This window comes from Salvia hispanica, chromosome 6 (genome assembly GCF_023119035.1).
Source record: "Salvia hispanica cultivar TCC Black 2014 chromosome 6, UniMelb_Shisp_WGS_1.0, whole genome shotgun sequence".
Classification (NCBI taxonomy): Eukaryota; Viridiplantae; Streptophyta; class Magnoliopsida; order Lamiales; family Lamiaceae; genus Salvia; species Salvia hispanica.
The window spans coordinates 36854334-36868699 of NC_062970.1; the positions used below are offsets into that span (position 1 = coordinate 36854334).

The 14366-nt window shown below is 35.6% G+C and overlaps 2 protein-coding genes and 1 non-coding gene across 3 annotated transcripts; all 3 read left to right on the plus strand.

The window, feature by feature from the left end:
• The first annotated feature begins 3852 nt into the window (after positions 1 to 3852).
• Positions 3853 to 9821, plus strand: LOC125192987 (callose synthase 12-like). The gene is made up of 2 exons (XM_048090675.1): positions 3853 to 9356; positions 9558 to 9821. The coding sequence occupies exon 1, from the start codon at positions 4040 to 4042 to the stop codon at positions 9347 to 9349; it is 5310 nt and encodes a 1769-aa protein (XP_047946632.1). The 5' UTR covers positions 3853 to 4039; the 3' UTR covers positions 9350 to 9356; positions 9558 to 9821.
• Positions 6990 to 7070, plus strand: LOC125197612. The gene has a single exon (XR_007172148.1). It is a non-coding gene; the product is annotated as a small nucleolar RNA J33 (small nucleolar RNA).
• A 1249-nt stretch (positions 9822 to 11070) lies between the features above and the next one.
• LOC125195246 lies at positions 11071 to 11592 on the plus strand. The gene has a single exon (XM_048093423.1). The coding sequence runs from the start codon at positions 11071 to 11073 to the stop codon at positions 11590 to 11592; it is 522 nt and encodes a 173-aa protein (XP_047949380.1).
• The last annotated feature ends 2774 nt before the right edge of the window (positions 11593 to 14366 follow it).

Below are 14366 nucleotides of genomic sequence, written 5' to 3' on the forward strand. Positions count from 1 at the left end.
TGAAATTACTTACAACTTTTAAATTTATTAAGTTATTTTATTAGATGATAGTATTAAGAAATTAATTACGTATACATTTAGCTATTTTTAAAACTTAGAATTTTAAGAATGATTTAGCTATAAAACATTAATTGGATATGAATTACTAATATTATTCCATTGAATGATAACGCTTATAAATGAAATATATACACGTACAGTCATTTTTATACCTTAGAATTGTAAGAATTATTTAGTAATAAAAAATAATTGAATGTGAATGACCACTAATATTCCATTAGATGATAATGTTTACAAAAAATATATGTGCATGTAGTCATTTTTATAATTTATAATTTTAAAGCTGAATTAATAATAAAATAAATGAATGCGAATGAATATGATTATTCTGTATTTCATTGCATAGTAACACTAAGAAATTATTTATATATGCACGTAGTCGTTCTATAACTTGAAATTCTTATAATTATTTAGTAGTAAAAATTAATTGGATGCAAATAACTATTATTATTATTATTATTATTTAATTTGGATTATAATATTAAAATATTAGTTATATATACATATACCCATTTTTATAACTTGGAATTTTTATAATTATTTAGTAATACAAAAATAACTAGATGTGAATAACTATTATTATTTCATTGGATGATAACATTAAAAAATTAATTACATATGCATATAGTTATTTTTATAAATTAGAGTTTTAAGAGTTACTCCCTCCGCCCAAAGAATATGCACTTTGTGTTGGACACGAGTTTTAATGCAAAATTGATAAAGTAATAAAGAGATAGAAAGAAAAAGTAATTAAAGTATTGTTAGTGGGGTATGAGCCATACCTCTAAAAAAGTTTCTAAATTGGAAAGTGCATATTCTTGTGGGACGGATTAAAAATGAAAGAGTGCATATTCTTATGGGACGGAGGGAGTACTTAGTACTAATAAAAACACAATTAGATGTGAATGACTATTATTATTCCATTGGACGATGATGTTTAGAGAATAAGTATATACACATGCATTCGTTTTTATAACTTAGAATTATTGTATTTAGTGTTATAAAAAATTATTTGATGTGAATGATGATGATTATTGCATTGGATGATAATGTTTAAAATTCAAGTATATATATACATGCAGTAATTTTTATACCTTAAAATTTAGTAATAAAAAATAATTGGACGTGAATGACTACTAATATTATTTTATTATATGTAATGTTCAGAAATTAAGATATATGCACATATATTTTTATAAATTATAATTTTAAATTTGAATTAATAATAAAATAATTGGATGTTAATGAATTTGATTATTTCATTGGTTGATAACACTATGAAATTAATTATACATGCATGCAATCATTTTTATGACATAAAATTTTAAGAATGATTTTATTAATAAAAATAATAATTAAATATGAATGTCTAATAATATTCATTTGGATGATTATGTTTAGAAATTAAGTATATGTACATGCAGTCATTTCTATAATTTAAAATTTTTAAAAAATAAATGAATGGATATATGATTATTTTGTATTTCGTTAGATAATGACAATAAGAAATTAATAATATATGCATGTAACCATTTTTATAAATTGGAATTATAATAATAATTAAGTAATGAAAAAGAATTGAATGTGACAAAATATTATTTCATTGGATAATAGTAACATTAAGAAATCAGGTATATACACATGTAGTCGTTTTTATAATGTAAAATTTTAAAGATGATTTACAGATTTAGTAATAAAACAATTGGATGCAAATGATTATAATTACTTTGTATTTTGTTTGACGATAACACTAAAAAAATTATTATATACATGTAGTCAATTTTTATTAATTATATAGATATGTAGTAGTCTTTAATTAATTATATACATGTAGTCAGTTTTATTAATTATGTAGACATGTAATAATCTTTAATTAATTATATATACATGTGATATACTCATTTCATCATCCAAAAATTAAATATTGTAAAATATTGCATAGTCAAATATTGTTATATCAAATGTAGTAAAATATTGTGAAATAAAATATTTATTCATTTCTATTCAGCATCCGAAAACTATGCAATAAAAAAAATCACTATTTTTTCAAATTTAGTGTCTTAAAGAAAAGTCATTTGATTTAATAAACACCATTTTTTTCAGTTTTATACAAAGATAATCACCTCAATTTATGATAGAACAACAAGTAATATAATTAAATAAGAAAAATATACATATTATTTTTAAAAAGTAAAATAATGAAAATATATGAGTACAATTATATGAATCACCCTGCACGATTCAAAACAATAATTTAGTTTGAAGGAGAGTTTAAATTTGGATTAAGTAGAATGAAGAAATGGAAGAAGAAATTAGGAATTTATTAGGAAGATGTAGTAAATCATTCCTAAATGTGTAAATGTAGATTATGGAAAGCTTATTTTTCCCTAAATGATAATAGAAGGATAGTTATGTAATACATTATATTAATTAATTATCATAAATTTATTATAAATGTAAAATAACTAAAATGTCCAATTTTGTGTATACAATTTTTGTTAATTTATCACTACCCAATTTAATCTTTGGCAATCACTTTAATGTGTTTTGCGTTTTCTTTTTTTTTTTTTTTTTTTATGAGAAGAAGCATTAAAACAATCAAGTCACGTAAAATAATCTTTAGCAGTTAATTTTGACATAGTTCAACCAATCATGTAAAGCTCTAGGAACAAAAATTATTCAAGTTCCAATGGCAATAAAATACAATAAAAATAAATCGCCATTAATTCAGCTGAAGAATCCATTGGATAATCATTCAAATCAATAAGTTTAATAAAGAAGTGCAATCTCATTTAATGGAAAAAGTAATTTAACAGTAATATCGTAAATTAATAATTTTTGTCAATAGTTTTCTCCATTCACTGACAGCATATATTTTAATCCAACTTTATAAAAGTGGTGTATATAAATCAAAGCTGACTAAAACAAGAAAAGAAAAAGCGTCCTTTTGTAGTGACAGAAGATGCGGAAGCGTGTTGAATAATTACATAGTAATTTAATTTCTTGAGTTTAGTGTATCTTAGTTTACCATTTCGTAATTAGCAAAAAAAAGTTCACCATTTCTTTGACTGATCAAGTCACATGATCAGATTCTACTATTTTTATCGTTTGTTTGAAGATAGAGAAAATTCCACGATTGAATTATATGCTAGCAACAAATTTTTATTGATAATAATGGTAATACTTTATGGCAATTTTATAAATAATGATTGTGAAATATAAATAGAGCGATAAAGGTACAAAGGTTAATGAATGCGTGATAAAAAGTTATCCAATATTCATGTTAATGTTATGATTGCATACCTCAGCAACTAGATATTTTGTGAATTTTTTATGGTTTTCAATTAATTCAAATTTTATCACCTCAATTCTAGAAATCCTAATTTTAGTAGCAATATCGTAAATCCCATATGATATTTGGGATATTATATTAAATAAATTTTAAGCACATACGACTTCATAATGTAAATAAGGTCAATGTTCGTATTTACCAAGTATAGACGTGTTTTCCTTAAACATTAGTGTCAAACTTGGACATGCGAAAATTCATAAGTTTATTTGTATTAACATTTGAATTACAAAATTTACTATCTTGCACTTTTAATGCCTAATATCGTACTCTACTTATCAATAATATTTAAAATAATTTTGAAATTTATATTTGCCAACAAAGAGTTTACCGAGTCCAACCAAGACAACCTTCTGTCACACAAGGGAAAATTGTTTGAAATCAACGGTACAACCATAGAAGCAAGAGGTACTATCGACATCTCCATCAAAACGGCAAAACCCATCCGCCATTGCCATTTGAATACCTTAGCCCTCTCAATCACCACTTTCGACATCCAAAACACCCAAATCTAAACTCCACCGCCACCGCCGCCGCTACTACCTCGGCGGTCGCGGTTCAAATCTCAATATCATCACAAACATCACCCTCAGCGCCTTCCGAAATCCTCAGATCTCCGCGAATGCAGCAATGAATCAGAGCGCCGAGGAAGAAGAGGTTTACAACATCATCCCCGTCCACAATCTCCTCGCTGACCACCCCTCCCTCCGCTTCCCCGAAGTCCGCGCCGCCGCCGCCGCACTCCGCTCCGTCGGCGACCTCCGCCGGCCGCCTTTCGCACCATGGAAGTCTCACTACGACCTCCTCGATTGGCTAGCCCTATTCTTCGGGTTTCAGGCATCCAGCGTGAAGAACCAGAGGGAGCACATCGTGCTCCACCTCTCCAACGCTCAGATGCGCCTCTCTCCGCCGCCTGACAACATCGACACGCTCGACCCGACCGTTCTCCGCCGCTTCCGCCGCTCGCTGCTTAGGAATTACTCCAATTGGTGCTCTTACCTCAACCTCAAGTCGAACATCTGGCTCTCCGACTCGCACTCGCGCCACGCGGCGTCGGATAACCGGCGGGAGCTTCTCTACGTGTCTCTGTATCTCCTGATTTGGGGTGAGTCGGCTAACTTGCGCTTCGTTCCTGAATGTATCTGTTATATTTTTCACAATATGGCGATGGAGTTGAATAAGATATTGGAGGATTATATCGATGAGAACACGGGGAGGCCGTTTTTGCCCTCTGTATCTGGGGAGAATGCTTATCTGAATAAAATTGTGAAGCCAATTTATGATACAATTAAAGCCGAGGTTGACAATAGTAAGAATGGGACGGCACCACATTCTGCGTGGCGGAATTATGACGATATAAATGAGTACTTTTGGAGTAAGAGGTGTTTTGATAAGCTGAAATGGCCAATTGATCTTGGGAGTAATTTTTTCGTGACTGGACATAAGGGGAAGAAGGTAGGGAAGACGGGGTTTGTGGAGCAGAGATCGTTTTGGAATTTGTTTAGGAGCTTTGATAAGCTGTGGATTATGTTGTTTCTGTTTCTTCAAGCGGCGATTATTGTTGCCTGGGAAGGCAGGGAGTATCCATGGCAGTCGTTGAGAACTACAGAAGTTCAGGGAAAGTGCTTGACTGTGTTTATTACATGGAGCGCTCTGAGGTTTTTACAGTCTCTATTGGATTTCGGAATGCAGTACAGCTTGGTTTCAAGGGAGACCAAGTCTTTGGGGGTGAGGATGGTTTTGAAAACTGTGGTTGCGGCTGTGTGGGTTGTGGTGTTTGGGGTCTTTTACGGGAGGATTTTGGATCAGAAAGATCGTGATCGTAACTGGGATAGTGGTGCTACAAAGAGGAGAATGGTCAATTTTCTTGAGGTTGTGGTGGCTTTTCTTGCTCCAGAGCTGTTGGCCGTGGCTTTATTCTTGATACCATGGATTAGGAACTTTTTGGAGAACACAAACTGGAAAATATTTTATTTGCTGTCCTGGTGGTTTCAAAGCAGGACTTTTGTGGGTCGAGGGCTACGGGAAGGTCTTGTTGACAATGTTAAGTACAGCCTTTTCTGGATTGCAGTGCTTGCCACAAAGTTTGTTTTTAGTTACTTCATGCAGATTAAACCCATGATTGCTCCAACAAGGGCTTTGCTGGATCTCAAAAATGTTACCTATGAGTGGCATGAGTTCTTTGACAACAGTAATCGGTTTGCAGTTGGGCTGTTGTGGCTTCCAGTTGTTCTGATTTACCTAATGGATATCCAGATTTGGTATTCAATATACTCTTCATTTGTTGGTGCAGCAGTTGGGTTGTTTGATCACTTGGGTGAAATTCGGAATATGCAGCAGTTGAGGTTGAGATTTCAGTTCTTTGCTAGTGCTATCCAGTTTAATCTTATGCCTGAGGAGCAGCTTTTGAATTCAAGAGGTAATATTAAGAACAAGATCAAGGATGCCATTCATCGATTGAAGCTGAGATATGGACTCGGCCGGCCATTTAAGAAACTTGAATCCAACCAGGTTGAGGCCTACAAATTTGCATTAATATGGAATGAGGTAATCTATACGTTCAGAGAGGAAGACATTGTCTCTGACCGTGAGGTTGAGCTCTTGGAGCTGCCTCAAAATGACAAGAATGACCCTAGAAGTAACTGGGATATCGGGGTAATTCAGTGGCCATGCTTGCTCCTGTGTAATGAGCTGCTTCTTGCACTGAGCCAGGCAAAAGAATTAATAGATGCTCCTGACAGGTGGCTTTGGTATAAGATCTGCAAGTCTGAGTATCGAAGATGTGCAGTTATTGAAGCATACGACAGCTTAAAGCATTTTTTGCCCGCAATTGTGAAGTACGATTCCGAGGAGCGCTCCATAATCCGAACTTATTTCCAAGAAATTGATCAATTTGTACAGCTGGAGAAATTCACAAAATCCTATAAACTGACTGCCCTCCCCAAGATCTATGATAAGTTGGTCCGTCTTCTTGATCTTATCGTCAAGCCTGATAAAAATGCTGATAAGGTGGTGAATGCACTTCAGGCCCTTTATGAGGTCGCTATCAGAGATTTCCTGAAAGATCCGAGAAACAGCGACCAGCTGATTGCGGATGGTCTGGCTCCTCAAAGGGCAGTTTCTGGTGAAGCATTGCTTTTTCAGAGTGCTGTTGAGTTGCCTAGTGCAAGTAATGAAACTTTCTATCGTCGTGTTCGGAGGTTGCATACCATTCTCACCTCTCATGATTCCATGCAAAAAGTTCCAGAAAATCTTGAGGCAAGGCGTCGAATTGCCTTCTTCAGTAATTCCTTGTTCATGAACATGCCTCATGCTCCTCAAGTTGAGAAAATGAGAGCCTTCAGTGTTCTTACCCCATACTACAACGAGGAGGTGCTATTCAGCAAGGAACAGCTACGAACTGAGAATGAAGATGGGATTTCAACCCTTTACTACATGCAAACCATTTATGCCAGTGACTGGAGGAACTTCATTGAGAGGATGCGTAGGGAAGGGATGAAAAGTGAAAGAGAACTGTGGAATGAGAGGCTGAGAGATCTTCGATTATGGGCGTCATACAGAGGCCAGACACTCACTCGCACAGTGAGGGGAATGATGTATTACTACCGTGCCCTTGAGTTGCTGGCTTTTCTGGATTCTGCTTCTGAGGTGGACATGAGAGAAGGATCTCAGCAACTGAGTTCCATGAGGCATAATGATGAAGCGGACCGTTTGAGCTTAGATCAGTCTCCTTCTTCAAGAACTTTGAGCAGAGCCAGTAGTTCAGTCAGTCTTATTTATAAAGGGCACGAGCGCGGAACAGCTTTAATGAAATTTACTTATGTAGTTGCATGCCAGATTTATGGTTCTCAAAAGGCAAAGAAGGATCCCCATGCTGAAGAGATACTTTATTTGATGAAGATCAACGAAGCACTTCGTGTTGCCTACGTTGATGAGGTGCAATCAGGGAGGGATGAGAAAGAGTATTACTCTGTCCTGGTGAAGTATGACCAGAAGTTGAAGAAGGAAGTTGAGGTATATCGGGTCAAGCTGCCTGGTCCAGTGAAGCTTGGTGAAGGGAAACCAGAGAATCAAAACCACGCCATTATATTCACCAGAGGAGATGCAGTTCAGACCATCGACATGAACCAGGATAACTACTTTGAGGAAGCTCTGAAGATGCGGAATCTCTTGGAGGAATTCAAGTCCTACTATGGTATCAGAAAACCTACCATCCTAGGAGTTCGGGAGCACATTTTTACAGGTTCTGTATCATCACTTGCTTGGTTTATGTCTGCTCAGGAAACGAGCTTTGTGACCTTGGGGCAGCGTGTTTTAGCAAATCCATTGAAAGTTCGGATGCATTATGGGCATCCTGATGTGTTTGACAGGTTTTGGTTTCTAACTCGGGGAGGTATAAGCAAGGCTTCCAGAGTAATCAACATCAGTGAGGATATTTTTGCTGGTTTCAATTGCACATTGAGAGGTGGAAATGTTACCCACCATGAATACATCCAAGTTGGAAAGGGAAGGGATGTTGGGCTGAATCAGATCTCTATGTTTGAAGCCAAGGTTGCCAGCGGGAATGGTGAGCAGATACTAAGTCGAGATGTTTATAGGTTGGGTCACCGGCTGGACTTCTTCCGAATGCTTTCTTTCTTTTATACAACCGTTGGCTTTTTCTTCAATACCATGATGATTAACCTCACTGTGTATGCATTTTTGTGGGGTCGGCTCTATTTGGCATTAAGTGGGGTTGAAGGTGCTGCTTTGTCAAATGCCAATGATAATCGAGCACTTGGTACAATCTTGAACCAGCAGCTCATCATCCAACTTGGTCTCTTTACTGCCTTGCCAATGGTTGTGGAGAACTCTCTTGAGCATGGATTTCTGAATTCTATTTGGGATTTTCTGACAATGCAGCTCCAACTCTCTTCAGTGTTTTATACATTTTCTATGGGGACCCGTGGTCATTACTTTGGCAGAACGGTTCTGCATGGTGGTGCAAAATACCGTGCAACTGGCCGTGGTTTTGTGGTGCAGCATAAGAGCTTTGCTGAGAACTATAGATTATATGCTCGTAGCCATTTTGTTAAGGCTATTGAACTTGGATTAATACTTACTGTTTATGCTTCTTACAGCCCAGTTGCTAAAGATACTTTGGTGTACATAGCATTGACTGTTACCAGTTGGTTTTTAGTGGTTTCGTGGATTTTAGGCCCCTTTATTTTTAACCCCTTGGGCTTTGATTGGTTAAAAACTGTGTATGACTTTGATGACTTCATGAATTGGATATGGTTCAAGGGTGGTGTATTTGCAAAATCTGAACAGAGCTGGGAAAAGTGGTGGTACGAAGAGCAAGATCATTTAAGGACGACTGGGCTTTGGGGGAAAATACTGGAGACCATTTTGAACCTCCGTTTCTTCTTTTTCCAGTATGGTATTGTGTATCACTTAGGCATTGCTGCTGGTAGCAAGAGCATTGCTGTTTACATGCTCTCATGGATATATGTGCTAGTGGCCTTTGGGTTCTACTGGGTAATAGCTTATGCTCGGGAGAAATATGCTGCAAAGGAGCACATTTACTATCGTTTGGTTCAGTTCCTTGTGATCATCTTTGGAGTAGTTGTTATAGTTGCCTTGCTCCAGTTTACCCACTTCAAATTTTTGGATATCTTCACCAGCTTATTGGCTTTTGTTCCTACGGGCTGGGGATTCATATGTATTGCACAGACCCTTCGTCCCTTTCTGGAGAAAACCATGTTGTGGGATACTGCTCTCTCTGTAGCTCGCATGTATGACATCATGTTTGGTGTTATTGTCATGGCCCCTGTCGCCCTCCTATCATGGCTGCCCGGATTCCAAAACATGCAGACGAGGATTCTCTTCAACCAAGCTTTCAGTCGGGGCTTACACATATCTCAAATTCTGGCTGGGAAGAAACCCAAGGCTGATGAGTAAAGATAAGGTATTACTTTCACTGAGATCATAGATATAAACTATGGGAGTACTATTTATGAATGAATATGAGGACCTCTGTACTCAATTTCTTTAGATTCTTTCTTAAATGCTATCATTTCCTGTTTCTGATTAGTAACTTTTGTCTATGCTCTTACATTTATATGCACCTTGTAAGCAGTTTTCTTAATGAATCAACTGTGAACCGCAGGTTTAGAGGCGACTCGTGGAAAAGATAGAACCACGGAACTTTGGACATAGGTACGTCTTTCTGTTTACAACCACGGAACTGGAGATTCTCATCAATTATCGACATTGCCGGTTGCTCCATCTTTCTCTTGCTGTTTATAAAATTCTGAGATTCCTGATATTTCATTTGTTTGTATTCATCAATATATGACCCAGATTTTGTAAGAAAGTATGTGGATGATGTGTTTCTTTCATTTCTGAGTAAATATTGCCAGCTTCATATTTATTGCACTTCTCCGTATTTATTATTCTTTGTTCCTTTCAGTTTTTCATTGTTACTAGCAAATCGGGATACTCTGGGGCAGTGAAGCTTCTCAATCACAAAATTACTTAAATTAATTTTCTATTTTCTGTTCTTTAATTTAATCGAATTTAGCTCTCACAGTGATGGCCTGATATGAGTCAATGAAGAAGGGTTTAAATTTTACTTACCTAGATTTTGTTGTTTTATGAGATTGTATTATTTGGTTGGTAGTCGGGTGGAGAATCCATGATATGAGAAAATTTTGCGTTGTCGTCTCGTCTGAAATCATACCCTCGCATTCAAATAAATTTTCTGTCTATTGTGTTTTATTTAAGTTGAAAATGATAATTTTGGTAGGTTAATTCATTCGAATTGTACTATTCATCAAATTGAAAATGATAATTTTGGTAGGTTAATTCATTCGAATTGTACTATTCAGTAATCATCAAATGATATGCTCCCTTTATCCACTAAATATCGTCCATATTTATCATTTTTCTTTATTCACAAAATATTATCCATTTTATTTTACCATTTTTATCTTTTCAATTCTCCTTTATATTTCTTAAAAGTAAAACACACACCAAGTCAAATGTGGATAGTATTTGGTGGACGGAGGGAGTAGTCATTTAATTCGGGTGCAAAAATAAACTTCGGTCAAAATCTAATAATTTAAATGCTATTCCTATATTTCAGAACGTTGTTGTTTTATTCCAATCAATATAGCTATTTCAAATTTGCAGGCGATCTCATCAACATTAAATTGGATTGAATCAGTACATGAATAAAATCAGTAATTATGGACATATTTTAAAATTGGTTTACAAAACCTAATTTGATTAAAATTCAATAATTTACCCACTTTTAACCCAAAAAAATGGTGTATGCAATGCTTTTGTTTTTTTTTTGTTAAAACGGCTCACTATTTTTAAAAAGAACATTAAACAGATGTATATTATGAGAACAAGAAAATCTAATACTCCATATTAATGAGAAAAAAAAAAAAAACCTAAATTGTTAACGGATAGAAATGAAATACTCCTAACGGACTATTTACGAACTTAATGAATTACCCATTTAAGATTTTCATTCTCGATGGCGACTTTCCAATTTTCCCGCCAAAAAGGCCACTATAAAATCCCTCTCGCATTTCTAACCTAACACAAATCTCTCTCTGTCTCTCCCACACAATCACAATCACAATCACAAACACACACACACAGTTGCAGCAATGGTTGCGGCCTTAGGTCTTGGCAAGTTCTACGGCGGCAGCCTCCCACGGCCGCGGTTCTACTCCGGCGGGGAGAGAATCGATCCGCCGGTCCCGGTGATGGATCCCCTGATTGCTTGGGCCGAAGAGGCCCACTGGTCCATGGGCGGTGTAAGCACCACGCGCCGCCGCTTCCAAGGCCGAATCGAGGGCAACGTGGACAAGCTCCGCGTGCAGCGCGACGATGCTCTCTTTAAGAAATCGGGGTATAAGCATAAATCCCCGGCGGTGATCAAACGGCGTCGTGTGGCTGTATTGGTGGATGACGAGGAAGAAGAAAAGCAGTGTGTGGTGGAGAAATTGGGCGGAATAAATGAGGGATCGGCAAAAAACAATGGCGGTGTTAAAGTTGGTAGAGTCGTGGCGGCGGGAAAGAGGATTAAGGCGAAGGAGTCGGATCTGCCTGCGGTACAAAGTTCAGTGGCCAGTGACGCCGGAATCAGAAGTTCGCCACGGTTGGCGAAGATCGAGCTGTTGAGATGATGAAATTCGGGTTGGGAAAATGAAATTCTAGATTCCAACAATATTTTGGATTGCCCTAATTTTATCTGTGTCGTCAAATTCATTTTATTGCTCTAGTCTACACAAATTGTAACCCAAAACTTTATGTAAGCTTAAAATTTTAAATACTATTTGAATTGTAACCCAAGTTGTGTTTAATCTTAAACCTTTCTATAATTCTTACTCCATGATCATTGTTTTTCCATCATATATAAGGAAATTAATACAGATATGCTATGCAATGATATTATGCTTGACTACTTTGCCTCATGATTATAACTAAAAGCACTTGGTCAAGTTATGTAGTTTCATGTTGAAACTTGAAAGTAACTGTACTACTGTATTTAAGAGTATTTGGTACTCCTAATCATTCCTTCAAGTAAACTACTGTACTACTCACTACTATACTTCTACATTATATTACTAGTAGAATGCACACCATCATGAAAAAAAATTAGTCCACATAACTAAAACTGATGATAAGAAAAAGAACATATAGTTATTTGAAAGGACAAAATCGATTCTTGAATAATCCACGTCACTTCTGCTTCTACTGTAACACAAGATTCCCCTTTTCTGTGGAAAAGGCCCGTATGACCGTCCCTCATTGGTTGCCCACGGATTCCATTATCAAGAAGTGTATCCACAGCCTCTTGTACTAATTTCTCCTGACACATTACTAATTCTCCTGGCGTAGAAGCAATGACGGTATCTGGGGAATAAGCATCGGCTAACTCTATGCCAACAGCCAAGATTTGACCTTTTCGAACTCTGTCTGTAACTCACTAGAGGCCCGAGGAAACAAAGAAAAGATGTGTACGAACGAGATATCCAGCAACAAGAAGAAGGAAAAGGATTGAATAGAGGAACTCCCAAACATTTGGCGATCTCGGATGTGTCGATATCAATGGTGATTCATTATTTCGATGAATCATTTCTTCGGACAAAAGAAAATTATGGAAACACTTACTCGAAATCTCACTTATCAGATTCCATTGCGGAAGACACCTTTAGTTCTTCCATTTCTTGGTTCCGAACTGTTATTTCAATTCTTACGTCTTTTCTTGATTTCATCTCTTTTTTTCAACCAATTTACCCTGACCCATTGAATTATAACCATATCCACTATTCTGATATTAAAATTCGATAGAGATGAAATTTGAATTAGAACAGTTCACCCGTCTCACTTTTTAATTTCATTTCTTTGGACTTGGAAAGAATTTGTTGATAGTTCCGATTCAATCTTCTTGTTCCTATATTTTCTACGGGAACAAGTTATTATCCCCTTCCTTTACAGATGTTCTTTTTATTACGCATTACGTTGGCACCACATCCTTTGACGAGTTTTGATTTATTTTTATTAATTCCATTTTTGCAATTTGTTGTTTCAAACCTTTGACCATTAGACTTTTAATTTTTTCAAAAAATTTAACTCCATATAAAATTTTATCTATATGTACTCACTTCTATTCACATTCTACACGAAGAATTGACTTATGGTTTCCAACAAGATATAATCAAAGAAATTTGGCATACAAAAACTGAAATTAATTTCATTAAGTAATTTAGAAATTTAAATAATGTAATTTTTTTTAACAACTTTTCGAATTTTAATTAATAATTTTATAATATGTAGTTATTTGTTTGATTTTACAAATATTTTAATTAGTAGGTGGTGTAGTTGAGTGGACTTGTTGACGTGACAGTTAAATATTTGAATTATAGTTTAAAAGGATATTGACATGTAATATCACGAGAGAAATGTTATGCTGCGAGATAATTGTGAGAAATGTTATGCTGCGAGATAATTGTGAGCGACAACTTGAGCGACACTTTCACAACCACGCGCTCCTTTCATTTATTTTTCTTCTAAGGGTTTCTCTCTCCTCCCTCATGTCTGATCTCTGCCCTATCTTCCATAATTTTCACAGCCTAATTCTTGTTTTTCTTATCACATTCACAAACTATGGATACACTCATAAATTTTCTGATCTTCTCTCTCAACCTCTCTTCCACAATTTTCTCCGCATTATTTTTTTTATCCAATCAAAAGCCTTGGATATTAAGCAATTTTCTGACCTCTATCTACAAAGAGGATAATACTATTGAAAGAGAAAAGATTCAATTGGATTACTATTCAATTGGGAGGCGTAATTAGTTTCGGAAATTTATCAAATTCAGAAGAAGAGATTCAATTGGATTGCTACCGTGACAATTGGGAGGCGCAATTAGTTTGGAAAATTTATCAGATTCTCTTCGCTATCCATGTTCTCTTTTTTCTTATCAATTTTCTTCATTGTGTGAGAATCAAAATTCATCTGCTCAATTTTTATCAAATGCCAACTCATGTTCTCAATTCTCTCATTAATTTCTCATCGTTTATTTGTATGCATATTAGTATTTATTTCATCAAATCTTTTCTGCTATCAACTATGAATGTTTGCGTTTTCTTCTATTTGTGTTTTACTCATTCTGGAAATAGATCTGCTATGTGATTGAGGGCTGCTACCGATTGTTATCACCTAGAAACAGAGAGCTTGATAAGTGAAATTGTGTTCAGAAAATTGAAAACTGCGGAATGTTTATCATTTTTAGCGTATCTTTATATTGTGATAATGAATCGAGAAGAAGAAAAGTGATGAAGAGAAAGAGATAATTTTTTTAAAAACCAGATGAAGATTTATTGAGGAGAGAGAAACTCAGAGAAGAAAATAAAAGGAAGGAGCGCGTGGATGTGAAAGTGTCGCTCAAATTGT

Bases quoted from the DNA above. Each gene is read 5' to 3' on its own strand.
- LOC125195246 (XM_048093423.1), top strand. From the start codon at position 11,071: ATGGTTGCGGCCTTAGGTCTTGGCAAGTTCTACGGCGGCAGCCTCCCA.
- LOC125192987 (XM_048090675.1), top strand. From the start codon at position 4,040: ATGAATCAGAGCGCCGAGGAAGAAGAGGTTTACAACATCATCCCCGTC.